Source organism: Nansenia antarctica, assembly GCF_963989245.1.
Source record: "Nansenia antarctica genome assembly, chromosome: 11".
In the NCBI taxonomy this organism is placed as follows: domain Eukaryota; kingdom Metazoa; phylum Chordata; class Actinopteri; order Argentiniformes; family Microstomatidae; genus Nansenia; species Nansenia antarctica.
The window spans coordinates 29,303,012-29,317,012 of NC_137681.1; the positions used below are offsets into that span (position 1 = coordinate 29,303,012).

The following is a 14,001-nucleotide window of genomic DNA, read 5'->3' on the forward strand; positions in this document are numbered from 1 at the left end:
TTTAGAAAACCGAGGGCAGTCTCTTCTTTAGCCTTCCTCGCGGCAGAACAGGTGATGCTATTACCCACAATCCAACGGGTTTCCAAGAACTGACCTTTTTTTTCTCCCCATGAGCCAGTCACGGGAGTCGTAACGGAGGGTGAAGGGTTTGCTTTGTGACATCAGCACTATCTCCACACTGGGGGCGTCTGCGTTCGTAAATTTGCTCTGAGAGCGCCGGAGCGCACACTGGGTTCATAAAACGTCATAAAAGGGACCAAAGTAATTTGATTGGACAAGAGGCATTCCCATGAGTGCTGATCAGATTTCCAGAGCGAATTTATGAACGTCAAAAAAGCCTGTGGGTGGTTCATCCACGCTGTCTGTCACCAACGTCCATCCAGCTACGTCCAGTAGCTTATCATATGGGTGTGTAGACGTCTTCATTAGATTCTCCCAGGCTTTAGAACGGTCACAGTCTGGGTTCACAGCTCACCACAGTTCCTCGTTATACACGTTCGCAAAGCCCGGGTCCTCCCGGATCTTCCAGTAGGTTCCGTTGGTCAGCCACACATCCCTGCCTGAGGAGTCCAGGGCTTTCCTGGGAGAGAGAGAGAGAGACAGAGAGAGAGAGAGGAGAGGAGAGGATAAGGACGTGACCCGATGTGACACGTTCTAATGCTTTGGTCCACATATCAGGATCCGATGTGATGATCACACTTTTCTTTTCGAAAAATGTGAACACATTTCCACGTTGGTGAAAATCAACGACACATCGCTAGTCAACTAACACAGCTTGTTTTGTGAGCCTGCTAACAATGTCCCAATGTAACAATGTAAGGCAAGGTAAGGCAAGTTTATTTGTATAGCACATTTCATACAACAGGGGCAATTCAAAGTGCTTTACATACATTATTTAAAATTACAGCAAGAGGAGCGTAAGAAAATAAAAATTGAATAATGAATAAAAGCAAATATAAGAAGTAAATAGATAAAACATTTAAAAAGACAATAGTTAATGGAAAAAAGACATTGATACAAGTGTTTGTGTTTAATCATAACTGGTGCAAAACATGAAGGTTTTTAGCTTAGATTTAAATATTTTAAGGGTTTGGGCCTGTTTGATTTCTTCAGGGAGTTTGTTCCAGGAGCATGCAGCAGCGTGACTGAAAGCTGCTGCACCGTGTTTTGTTTTTACTCTTGGAATTATTAGCTGATTAGTCTCAGCTGACCTTAGCGACCTTGCGGGAATATAGGGTGGGAGGAGATCTGATATGTATTTTGGTCCAAGACCATTTTGTGATTTGTATGTAATTAGGAGGATTTTGAATTCAATTCTCTGAGAGACTGGTAGCCAGTGCAGGGATCTCAGGATTGGTGTAATGTGTTCAAATGTCTTTGTTTTTGTAAGGACCCTAGCAGCGACACATGAAGTAGTGTCATAGTTAACTAGGTAGCAGTGGGGATTACTCACCCAATCCATTGCGTTGTTGCAGTATTTTGGCTTGACTAGAAAGTTTGTGTTGTGATTCTCAACAACGTTGACATGTAGTTCCGTGTTTCAAAAGAAAGGTCCGAACATTTTGATCGGTTGCCGATATGCGGACCAAAGCATTAGAACGTGTCACATATGATCATGTAAACAGGAACTGCGGTGCCTGGGTGGTGTAGCTCACTAAGGTGCCTGCCACGTAATCGTAGGGTCCTGCCTGTCATCCCTCCTTTCTCTCACCCATCATTCCTGTCAGTCTTGGGGTAACCCAGTGGTTCTCAAACTTTTTTGTCAATCCCCCCCTTGGGAGAACAACAAATGTGTGAGCCCCCCTCACCCCAACAACACTGTCACAACATGGGGCAAGTTCACATTTATTGAAATAAAAACAATAAAAGGAAGCGCATTGTGAAAAAATAAACACCTTTTATCTGAAATTCTTTTTAGATTACTACAATTCTGCTTATTCATGTAAAATGTAAAATGCTACTTATAAACTGATTTTTTTTTCCTAATTTCATGAAAGATGTCAACATTGTGACAGCGGTTGGTGAAAGGGGGAACAAGTCACCAATCAAAATGTTCTTTTATTTTGAAAACGGAAATAAATTTCAACATTGTTGAAAATCACATCACACACTATTTCAAGCCAAAATATTGCAATGCATTGGATTGGGTGAGTAATCCCCACTGCTACCTAGTTAACTATAACACTACTTTACATTGTTAGCAGGCTCACAAAACAAGCTGTATAGTTGACTAGCGATGTGATTTTCAACAACGGTTAGCTTGCGCTTTTATTTTGAAGTTGCTGACTTCTTCTTTTCGTTCTTCTGCACTTTATTTGCCCTGTCGCACATGGCTGCCTCATACAGGTCAGTCAGGGTACTACGTTAAATCACGTTTGATCACGCAAGAGTTCTGGCTTGGGGGACTGTCTGTCGTAACCACAGATCTTTATGTATGTGGGGTGCTGTATTGGGAGCACACCACACACAATACGATCAAAACTGTTCAACCCATGATGATGATTTTATCTTCACCGTTCATATTTAGAAAATCTTTGTGTGTGTACCCGGCTTAACTTGTTGACCTCCTGTCTCTCGTGCCCCCCAGGAATGCCATTTGAGAAACACTGGGGGTAACGCAAGATAGGTACATCTGAGATAAGTTTGCATAGCTGTGCGTCTAACACTAGACACAAACAACATGTAAATGGCGTATGGCTTTAAAGCGTTTGATGCATACATATAGGATATGTCACACTTAAAAAAATAAAGATAAATTAGCGGGGACGACTGTACTTACTTGAAGAAGCGAGGGATGTGCTCCTCTCCGCTCTTGGCTTGTTGCTTCCTGCGTTCCCGCTGCAGGGCCTCCACCTCATCCTTCTTTAGGTCCGTCTCCTCCACCCGCCCGTCCTCCAGCATCCTGGGAACAAGGGTGGGACGCCGGGGCGCTCATACAATCAGCCAATCAGATATGAGTACTCCGGTGTCTTGCTTTGGGTGGTCTAATGGAAGTGCCCAGGTAATAGTTTTGCTATTATATTGTCCTCTACTGCTGAGCACCAAAACCCTCGGATCTTAAACTTGGCTGAAGCGCGCTGGACTTTGGAACGGTGGAACGGTGTATTTCTATGTTAAGCATAGGCACAGCACATCGGCATAATAGCATTTTGTTATGTTTGTTATAAAGAAAATGTCCATAATACATTGAAATGACATTAAACTAAGATAATAAGACGGTAGGGAAAAGTAATGACATTTGTGAGCGTCTTCCGCATTGTCTAAAGCGAAATCAGATTTCTGTCGATGATTCACAAGGCATCCTGGAAGGTAGGGCCACGGCTCCAATGAGAGTCTGGTCGTGTAAAATCTCCAAACGGAGCTGTGAAGCCCTACGGCTCAGCCCTGCACTACATGAAAACAAGAATTGGGACACCCCAACCCTACACGTGAACACGCAAAAAAAAAGAGCCGTAGGGGTGAATTGGGATTGGGCCTTTGGGCCTTTATTCCATAGAACTTATCGTCTTAATGATCAGGAAACTTACCCCAGGTCAAATCTATGATTATCTGTACATTTTCTAAAATAGCAGTTCCCTGCCATGACCCCTCCAGGCCCCATGGGGGCGCCACCACTCACCTCTGGTCAGGGCGCAGGCGGGAGTCTGTGGGGGGCAGGAGGGGCTGCAGGCCTGGGGTCAGCTCGTTCAACTCCAGGGCAAAGCTGGAGAAGCCGTAGTACAGGAAGTAGTCCTTAGGCTGGGGGTCTGCAGAATAACAATAACAATAATATGTGTTCATAATAATATGAATAATAACAATAATATGTGTTAATAATAATAATAATATGTGTTAATAATAATATTAGTATGAATAATAATAACAATGTGTCAATACTATTATTAATAATAATATGTGCTAATAATAATATTAATAATAATAACAACAATATGTGTTAATAATAATATTCATAATAATAATAATAATAATAATAATATTCATAATAATAATAACGATACTATGTGTTAATAATAATATTCATAATAATAATAATATAACAATAATATGTGTTAATAATAATACGCTATTGTGACTTTCAATTTCTTTCAATTACGAGCTATATGATCAGCTCTCAGTCTCAACCAGTAACTGAGGGCTGTGAGATGTAACCATCCAGCGGGGCAGGACATCAACCAAACCCCAGAATGAGATCAACATTGTATCAGAAGTGTACAGCATTCTTGGTCCAGGAGGGTATTCCATCAACGTCGCTAAAGGAAAATCCAGACTTATTTTTGATAACTCTCACAAGATTCATCCAAATAAAAATTTTGGGATATTTGGGATTTTGGGTAAGTAATCTATGCTATGACCAGGGGGTCATTGGCAGTTACAATGCTAGAAGAAGGAAGATCTTTTATTTATTTATAGTTGGGAAACTGTACAGGGGGGTTAGTGGGGATGAGGAGGTCTTTAGGAGGGACAGTTAAGGTGTAGCCTGAAGAGATTGAGGTCTTTAGGAGGGACAGTTAAGGTGTAGCCTGAAGAGAATGAGGTCTTTAGGAGGGACAGTTAAGGTGCAGCCTGAAGAGATGGAGGTCTTTAGGAGGGACAGTTAAGGTGTAGCCTGAAGAGACGGAGGTCTTTAGGAGGGACAGTTAAGGTGTAGCCTGAAGAGATGGAGGTATTTAGGAGGGACAGTTAAGGTGTAGCCTGAAGAGATGGAGGTCTTTAGGAGGGACAGTTAAGGTGTAGCCTGAAGAGATGGAGGTCTTTAGGAGGGACAGTTAAGGTGTAGCCTGAAGAGATGGAGGTCTTTAGGAAGGACAGTTAAGGTGTAGCTTGAAGAGATGGAGGTCTTCAAGTCTACGGTGGAAGATTGAGGTTGTGAGTCTAGTAGAATTTGGAGCGTCCTTCAAGGGGAAGCGGCTACTTACTTGGCTTCCAGATACACTGTGGCGTGGGCAAAGTGTCGCAGAAGATGCCCTCGTGCCATAAACCTCCGAACCTGTGGATGGCGCTACCGCTCTGGTCCAGCACCATGCCCTGCACCTCGTTCTTGTTGGTCTCCGACCCCCAATAGCGAGACTTAAGTAAAAAAAAAAAGCATAAGTCGGTCTGAAGTGGCTAATCCATGTCTCCTTCTTTCATTTAGCCTCTGAGGTTATGGTGAAGGGTTTTTCAGACACACACTCCTTTGAAAGCAGTCACAGAGTCGTAGTTAGGGGTAGTGGTGGTCTAGTGGATAGTGAGTTGGACTTGTGATCGGAAGGTCGTGAGTTCAAATCCCGCCTGAAACCACACCACTACTAGTGTGCCCCTGAGTAAGGCACTTAGCCCTCAGTTACTCCAGGGGGAATGTCCCTGTAATTCGTAATTGTAAGTCGCTTTGGATAAAGGCGTCTGCTAAATGGCAAAATTAATTAATTAATTAGTTAATAAAAAAAAAATATATATTAAACTAAACAAACTCGGGTTGACCTTCCTTGTGCAGTACGTCATGTACCCTGTGTGACACGTTGTGCAGTTGAAAACATTACCAGCGCCACCATAACCTACCAAACACACATTTCGATCACCTATATAAAGCCATCCTACCAGGTGCAACCACTCACGGTAATTAGCTCAGTATTAGGTCGGTGACCAATCCCTACATCCTTAAAGGTACATACATGACTAAATCAAAAAGGTAAACAAAACATTTCATATACATATTTCATAATATTCAACACAAAGTTATCACAAAATATCCTATTAATAGATTTTCTTACTCAAACTCAAAAGCCTTAATATGGCTCCAACACGGTCATATTTCAGACACATTACCTACACTACAGGAGTTTTAAAAAACTGATTCAAGTTGCCATTCAGGAAAAATCTAATTGCTTCTTATAGATTTCCCCTTTCCCCCGTGTGATATGTTTGTAGGCATTACTGTTTATTGTGTTTTAAATGTATTTTATTGCTGCTATCTTGGCCAGGTCACTCTTGGAAAAGAGATATTGTATCTCAATGGGAGTGGTTAAATAAAGGTTAAATAAAATAAAAATAAATATTTAAGAGCGTTTTTCATTAGACGGCAGCTAGCGTTGCAAGTTGCAACCCATAATAAATGTTGAACTACTCTGTCGAACTGTTTTACCAGAAAGCAAGAGCTGCAGTTTCTCTGGCCCTTATGTACACTGAACAGTGAGCAAGGTAACTAGGCGGCCATCTTGGCTCTGCTGTGGCCATCTTGGCTCTGCTGTGGCCATCTTGGCTCTGCTGTAGCCTGCGCTACAGTGGCACCAACTCACCTTGACGAAGGTGATCTTACAGGTGCAGGCTGAGCTGTTGAGGTTGCGGATGACGACCTCTCCGTAGTGCTCCAAGTAGCGCTGCTGACTCAGCACGTTGTGGATGCAGGTCACGACCTTGTTCCATTCGTAGTGGTCCCCAAACCTGACAGGAAACACATAGCGGGGACCTGTAAAGATCTCATGCTTCATTTTAACCAGCTTGAGAAGAAAGATCAAATGTGACACGTTCTAGTCTTTTGGTCCGCATGTCGGCAACCGATCAAAATGTTCGGACGTTTCTTTTGAAACACGGAACTACGTTTCAACGTTGTTGAGAATCGCAACACAAACTCGCTAGTCGAGCCAAAATACTGCAACAACGCAATGGATTGGGTGAGTAATCCCCACTGCTACCTAGTTAACTACAACACTACTTTACATTGTTAGCAGGCTCACAAAACAAGCTGTGTTAGTCGACTAGCGATGTGTCATTGATTTTCAAGAACACGGAAATGTATTCACATTTTTCAAAAGAAAAGTCTAATCATGACATCAGATCCCAACATGAGAACCAAAGCATGAGAACGTGACACAAATGGCCTCTGGGTGCTTTTTTCCTTCTTTTTTGGGGGCCAAGACAAGGAAATGGAGGGAGTGGGAGATGAGATACAGCATTGTATGGACGTGGGCACTGGTGAGCCCTGAGAGATTGACCCCTGACCTCTAAGGGGGGGCTATGTGAGGTCAGGCAGCACTAACCCCTGTAGACCAACCAGACTACAGCACCACTGGGGGTTTGGAGATAAGGATTAGGAGGTTCTAACTTTGGCAGAGTGACGTTCACCATCCCAGTAGGCTGGATCTCCAGTGACTTCCCCCAGAACTTGTTCTTCCATCGCTGGTCTGTTGACATGACAACAAGGACAGGAAGACAAAAATCAACCACAGTTTGAAGTATTTGACATATCGTTAGCCTCATAGCATAATTGCCTAAGTCATGCTCCACTTGTGGTCAGCCGAGCCATCGTTGTATGTAGTGTCAAAAATGCCTATGTCAAAGAGAGGACTTGGGCAAATAGGGACTGTGGAATGTAACAAGCATTCTGACAGGCTGATGGCATAGTCATAATGCACAGTGAATCAGCAGTGTTAGGAGAGTAAAGTTAGGCAGATATCTCTATTTGGCCAAAATATGACTAAAGCCCGATACACACAAAGATAATCTGGCCGATTTTGGCCCAATTTCCACCCTTCCGACCACGGACAGCAAACACCCGATTATGGGATGGCTCTAAAGATTATCCTACAAGATTATCCTGTGATGTGAGGTGTGTTAAGAGTCCATTTCTCCCGACAATCTGCTCGGAAAATGGTCGGGGCCGACAATCGTAAATATTAAACATGTTCAATATTTACGACCAAAAATCCTCTTGTGTGTGGGCAACTCCCGACTCCCGACCAGGGTTGCCAGATGGGCTCAGTTTTCTTGGTGGAATTAGCGGTTTTGTGGCGAGACTCTAGACTGTGGTAACGACAGATCTTTATAAATGTGGTGTGCTCTATTGGGAATATCGGCACACACCACACACAATACGATCAAAACTGTTCAATCCATGATTTTTTATCTTCATGTGTGGGGTCTCTCTCAGATAAATCTTTATGTGTGTACCAGGCTTTAAGCAATTATGCTATGAGGCTAACGATATGTGACAGCAGCGGGTGAAACCGGGAACAAGTCGCCATCCAATCAAAATGTTCTGACTTTTTATTCTGAAAGATTTAAAGATAAGATAACAATGACACTCTCGCTAGTCAGGCCAAAACATGCAACGGATTCGGTGAGTAATCGGCCCCACTACTCTACACTAACTAGGTAGTAGTAGAGGTATTACTCATTGAATCCATTGCAGTCAACAATGTTGACATTTATTTATATTTTTCCAAATAAAAGTCTGAACGGTCCGTCAGTTGCCGACTTGTTCCCGGGTTTCACCAGCTGCTGTCACATATTGTATTTGTGTCCCAACAGTGTGCAACATGACAATGTACAGAAAAAGTAAGAAAACAAAATCAAGTTGACCCGTTTTGCTAGAATATAGATATATTCCATTCCCCCCTCCATCCCTCCATCATATACACAAGAAAGAGAACAACCTCACCTTGCCAGAAGGAAAAGATGTCTGACTCTGCGTGGCAGGCAGAGATGGGGGGATGGTGGCAGACCTGGTGAAAGACAGGGACAACACATGAGTGTATTGGGGCGGCTGTGGCCGATCACGAGGTCGGCAGATCGGCGGTTTGAACCTCGGCCGACCACATCGTCGAGGTGTCCTTGGGCAAGACACTGAACGCCCAAATTGCTCCTAATGAGCGGGCCAGCGCCTTGCATGGTAGCTTGCCGCAATTGGTGTGTGAATGTGTGTGAATGGGTGAGTGAGAGGCCGTTGTAAAACGTTTTGGAATAAGGAGCAATATATATATATATAAGTGCAGTCCATTTACCATGACATCCTACATGACATTGACATTCCTCTCTAACGTAAGATCCCTAGCTAACAAGATGGACGAACTGAGACTGCAGGTTGCTTCCAACAACACCGTGGGGGGTAGCTGTGTGATTATTCTCACAGAAACCTGGCTCAGCGCTTCCATTATAGACTCTGCGGTCGCGCTACAAGGCCGCACTTTACACCGTGCCGACAGGACGCTGCTTAGCGAGAAGACGCGCGGAGGCGGCCTGATCATATCTACGAAGGACAGCTGGTGCTTAAACACAAAAACTGTAAGTAGCCACTGCTCCCCAGACCTGGAATACTTGACTGTTAAATGCCGACCCACATACAGTACCTCCCGAGGGAATTCAACGCGGTGTACATAACAGCTGTTTACATTGCACCAAGCGCAGATGCTAGCTTAGCTTTAGCCCGGCTACATGACGTCATCAGTGGTGGACAGAGCACTGATCCTCAAGCAGTACACATCATAGCGGGGGATTTCAATCTATAATGCTGACCTGAAGGTAGTACTACCCAAGTTCTATCAGCATGTTAAATGTGCAACAAGAGGAGATAACACACTGGACAAGGTATACACCAACATCAAGCATGCCTACAAGGCTAGACCGCTAGCTCATCTAGGCATGTCTCACCACGTGTCCATCCTCCTGATCCCAGCCTACACTCCCATGAGGAAAAGTGCCCCCATCACCACTAAGACTGTCAGAACCTGGCCAGCAGGGTCCGCTCCACTGCAGATCTGCCTGAATGACACCTCATGGCAGGAATATGAGCATGAGGACCTGGAACAGTTCACGTCCGAAAACTGCTCAAGGAGAGGGACAACGCCTTCTCAGCGAAGGACACACTGCTGTACAGCACCACCAGGGCTAACCTAAACCGTGGAATCCGGGAGGCCAAGGCAGACCACAGAGAGAAGATTGAGGAATGCTTCCTGAGCAACGACTCCAGGCGGGTGTGGCAGGGGGTTCAGCACATGACAAACTTCAGAGCCAACAGGCTCACAGCCGCGGAGGACGGCCCCCGGCTGGCGGAAGAGCTGAACTCCTTCTACGCCCGGTTCGACGAGGGGCGAACGGAGTTAACCACAACACAAACACCACTCTCTCCAGCTCTCAGCAGCCTCACCCTCACAGAGCATGAAGTGAGACGCGTGCTGAAGGCGGTGGACCCCAGAAAAGCCTCAGGGCCGGATGGCGTCCTGGGACGGGTGCTGAGGGACTGCGCCGACCAGGGTTTTCACCAACATCTTCAACCAGTCTCTGTCCCAGGCCACCATCCCACCCTGCCTGAAAACCTCAACAATCATCCCAGTCCCGAAGAAAAGCACGGTGAGCTGCCTAAACGACTACCGCCCGGTGGCACTCACACCAATCATCATGAAGTGCTTCGAGAAACTGGTCCGGGCCCACATAGTCACACACCTCCCGCCCAACCTGGATCCATACCAGTTCGCCTACAGAGCCCACAGGTCCACAGAGGACGCCATCGCGACGACTCTCCACTCCACTCTATCCCACCTGGAGAGGGGGAACATCTACGCGAGACTGCTCTTTGTGGACTTCAGCTCTGCCTTCAACACCATCCTTCCAGACAGGCTAGTGACCAAACTACTAGACCTGGGACTATCACACTCCATCTGTGCATGGATCAAGGACTTCCTGTCTGACCGCCCCCAGAGGGTGCGGGTGGGCTCCCACACCTCCACAGCCCTCAGACTCAGCACTGGGTCCCCCCAGGGCTGCGTGCTAAGCCCCATCCTCTACAACCTCTACACCTACGACTTCACCCCCGTCCACCCCAGCAACTCCATCATAAAGTTTGCAGACAACACCACCGTGGTGGGCTGCATCTCGGGGGGGGACGAGGCGGCGTACAGGGATGAGGTGGAGCAGCTGGGCAAGCTGTGCAAGGTTAACAACCTGCTGCTGAACCAGTCAAAGACCCAGGAAATCATCGTGGACTTCAGGAGGAAAATATCTGAGGTCCAGCCCCTGCTCGTCGATGGAGGGAGCGTGGAGAGAGTCTCAACCCTCCGATTCCTGGGGGTGCACATACCACATGACCTGTCCTGGAAGACCAACACAGCAGCCATCATCAAGAAGGCACAACAGCGGCTCTACTTCCTGAGAGTCCTCAGGAAATACCACCTCAAACAGGAGCTGCTTGTGACCTTCTACGGCTGCACAGTGGAGAGCATCCTCACCTACTGCATCTGCGTGTGGTTCTCCAGCTGCACAGCCGCAGAGAGGAAAGCGCTACAGGGAGTCGTGAAATCGGCCCAGAAGATCATCGGCGCCCCCCTCCCCTCTCTGGAAGAGCTGTACAACACACGCTGCCTCAGGAAGGCCTCCAAGATCTCCAGAGACCCATCACACCCTGGGAACGAACACTTTGTTCGGCTGCCCTCGGGCAGGCGGTTCAGGACCATGTCCGCAAGGACAAATAGACTGAAGCTCAGCTTCTACCCTAGGGCCATTCAGGCCCTGAACACAGCAAAGACCTAGGTTCTAGGCCCTGGACAATCTAGACAATTTGATGGCAGCTACTAGATTGTAATCAAGTGCAATACTGAAACACAACTGTGAACATTTCAAACCTGCAAACTGCGACACTTTATATGAATGTGCAATAATACTATGTGCAATATGACAACCCTCGTGCACATAAGGTTCAGAGATAGGAAATGTTAGGATATTTATAGCATAGCATAGAGTACAGCACAGTGTTTTATTTGTATAGTATAGTATAGTGGATAGTGTTAATATAGCCTTTATTATTTATGTAAACCAGCTCTTTTCCCTTCTTGTTTTTAGTATTTTTTTCCTAGCACCAGGGGAGCCCCCCCCTCCCAAATTTCGTTGTATGGTACCTGTACTATATTAATGACAATAAAGACCATTCATTCATTCATTCATGATTCCTAACTCTACAGTACATGTCAGGAGAGGCATGCCTGCTCTGAATAATACATCTACAATACATCTATAATACATCTATAATACATCTAGCACCTATCTGAATGTTTCATAATGCTTGTTGCTTTGTCATTTTCCCTGAAGCTCCCCATGTCCTACAGGGGGGGTGGGGGGGGGGTGTTCTTCCTACAGGGGGGGTGGGGGGGAGGGGTGTTCTTCCTACAGGGGGTGGGGGGGGGGTGTTCTTCCTACAGGGGGGTGGGGGGGGAGGGGTGTTCTTCCTACAGGGGGGGTGGGGGGTAGGGCCAGGTCCTACAGGGGGGTGGAGGGGGAGGGGTGTTCTTCCTACCTGCTCGCTGAGGAAGCGGAAGCCCTTGTCCTCTCTCTCACACTCGTACGTCTCCCCCAGGACGGGGTTGAAGGGCTTGTAGCGGTTGCGGTAGTAAGCGGTGGCGTAGCCAGAGATGGCGAAGGCAGCGATGTAGACCTGAACAACAGACAGAGATGTAGACCTGAACAACAGACAGCGATGTAGACCTGAACAACAGACAGACATGTAGACCTGAACAACAGACAAACATGTAGACCTGAACAACAGACAGACATGTAGACCTGAACAACAGACAGACATGTAGACCTGAACAACAGACAGACATGTAGACCTGAACAACAGACAGACATGTAGACCTGAACAACAGACAGACATGTAGACCTGAACAACAGACAGACATGTAGACCTGAACAACAGACAGACATGTAGACCTGAACAACAGACAGACATGTAGACCTGAACAACAGACAGACATGTAGACCTGAACAACAGACAGACATGTAGACCTGAACAACAGACAGACATGTAGACCTGAACAACAGACAGACATGTAGACCTGAACAGCAGACAGACATTTTTGTCCCCCCCCAAAAAGTTTCTTCTCCTAGCTAGCACGACGACTGCCAATGGCCCCTGGCCTGAGCTAGATTACTCTTCCTGCTACGACTGGTGGATTGATGATTCACTTGCTTAGTCAAATGTATTGATTCTAAGTCGCTTTGGAATAAGGCGTCTACTAAACGCCCAAAATGTAAATTGTCAATGTCAAGATGCCTTTATCCCAAGTGACTTCTTCAAGTCAGTATTTGTTGTGAAGTGAATCATCTATCCAGCTCGTCTAACCCAGCCCCTACCATCCTCTCGTAGGGGTCCAGGGTGTGTGTGTGTGTGTGTGTGTGTGTCTAAGCCAGCCCCATACCATCCTCTCGTAGGGGTCCAGGGTGTGTGTGTGTGTGTGTGTGTGTGTCTAAGCCAGCCCCATACCATCCTCTCGTAGGGGTCCAGCGTGTGTGTGTGTGTGTGTGTGTGTGTGTGTCTAAGCCAGCCCCTTACCATCCTCTCGTAAGGGTCCAGCGTGTGTGTGTGTGTGTGTGTCTAAGCCAGCCCCTACCATCCTCTCGTAGGGGTCCAGCGTGTGGTTGGCGGCCCCCAGCAGCTCAGAGTACTCCAGCTCCTCACACAGCCTCTGCAGCAGGTTGACAGGCTCGTTCAGCGGCGCCGGCATGGAGACGCGGGACAGGTCCTTGCCGATGTTGTTGTACAGGATGGTCATCAGGCCCACGTGGCTGTTGTCTGGGCACGCCGCCGCCAGGGCGGTCCGACGGCCCGTGCTAGGGGGGGCAGCACTGCTGCTGGGGGTCTTGGAGACGCCCGCCTGGTACTTGCGGGTGGCGTTAGCTGCGGAGGGGGGGAAGGGGGGGGGAGGGGGAGGGAGGGGGGGGGAGGGAGGGGGGGGAGGGAGGGGGGGGAGGGAGGGGGGGAGGGAGGGAGGGAGGGGGGGAGGGAGGGAGGGAGAGAGAGGGAGGGAGAGAGGGAGGGGGGGAGGGAGCATTAGAACTGCACTGAGAGACTTATTGGTTAAGACCTCTGTGGAAAAACTATCAGTCAATAATAATCATAATAAGGCTAACCAGGAGTTCTAGCTATGATAGCTAGCTTCTATAATCTCTTGTGTGTGTGTGTGTGTGTGTGTGTGCCCACCATGACCCTCCTCTGGCTCAGAGTTGCTGGTGGTCCCGTCGCTCAGCCCAGACTCATACGACACCTCGGTGGAGCTCCCACACAGGACGTCATCACTGGCGTCAAAATACTCTGAGTCTGTCACCGAGGGCGCCCTCTAGAGGAGGGGAGGGGGAGGAGCAGAGAGAGAGAGGGAGGGAGGGAGGGAGGGAGAGGAAGAGAGGGAGGGAGGGAGAGAGAGAGGGGGGAGGGAGAGAGAGAGAGACAGGGAGAGAGAGAGAGAGAGAGAGAGAGAGAGA

At 47.2% G+C, this 14,001-nt stretch overlaps 1 protein-coding gene across 1 annotated transcript in view; it reads right to left on the minus strand.

The window, feature by feature from the left end:
* Positions 1 to 471: 471 nt before the first annotated feature.
* osbpl7 (oxysterol binding protein-like 7) overlaps positions 472 to 14,001 on the minus strand; it is a gene marked incomplete at both ends in the record, with an annotated part of 29,379 nt that continues 15,849 nt past the window's right edge. Inside the window, 10 exons of the mRNA XM_080542556.1 lie at positions 472 to 580; positions 2,780 to 2,902; positions 3,620 to 3,746; positions 4,917 to 5,067; positions 6,276 to 6,420; positions 7,082 to 7,160; positions 8,417 to 8,480; positions 12,041 to 12,178; positions 13,134 to 13,420; positions 13,724 to 13,859. Of these exons, the coding sequence (XP_080398682.1) occupies positions 472 to 580; positions 2,780 to 2,902; positions 3,620 to 3,746; positions 4,917 to 5,067; positions 6,276 to 6,420; positions 7,082 to 7,160; positions 8,417 to 8,480; positions 12,041 to 12,178; positions 13,134 to 13,420; positions 13,724 to 13,859 (1,359 nt within the window). The remainder of the gene's footprint in view (positions 581 to 2,779; positions 2,903 to 3,619; positions 3,747 to 4,916; positions 5,068 to 6,275; positions 6,421 to 7,081; positions 7,161 to 8,416; positions 8,481 to 12,040; positions 12,179 to 13,133; positions 13,421 to 13,723; positions 13,860 to 14,001) is intronic.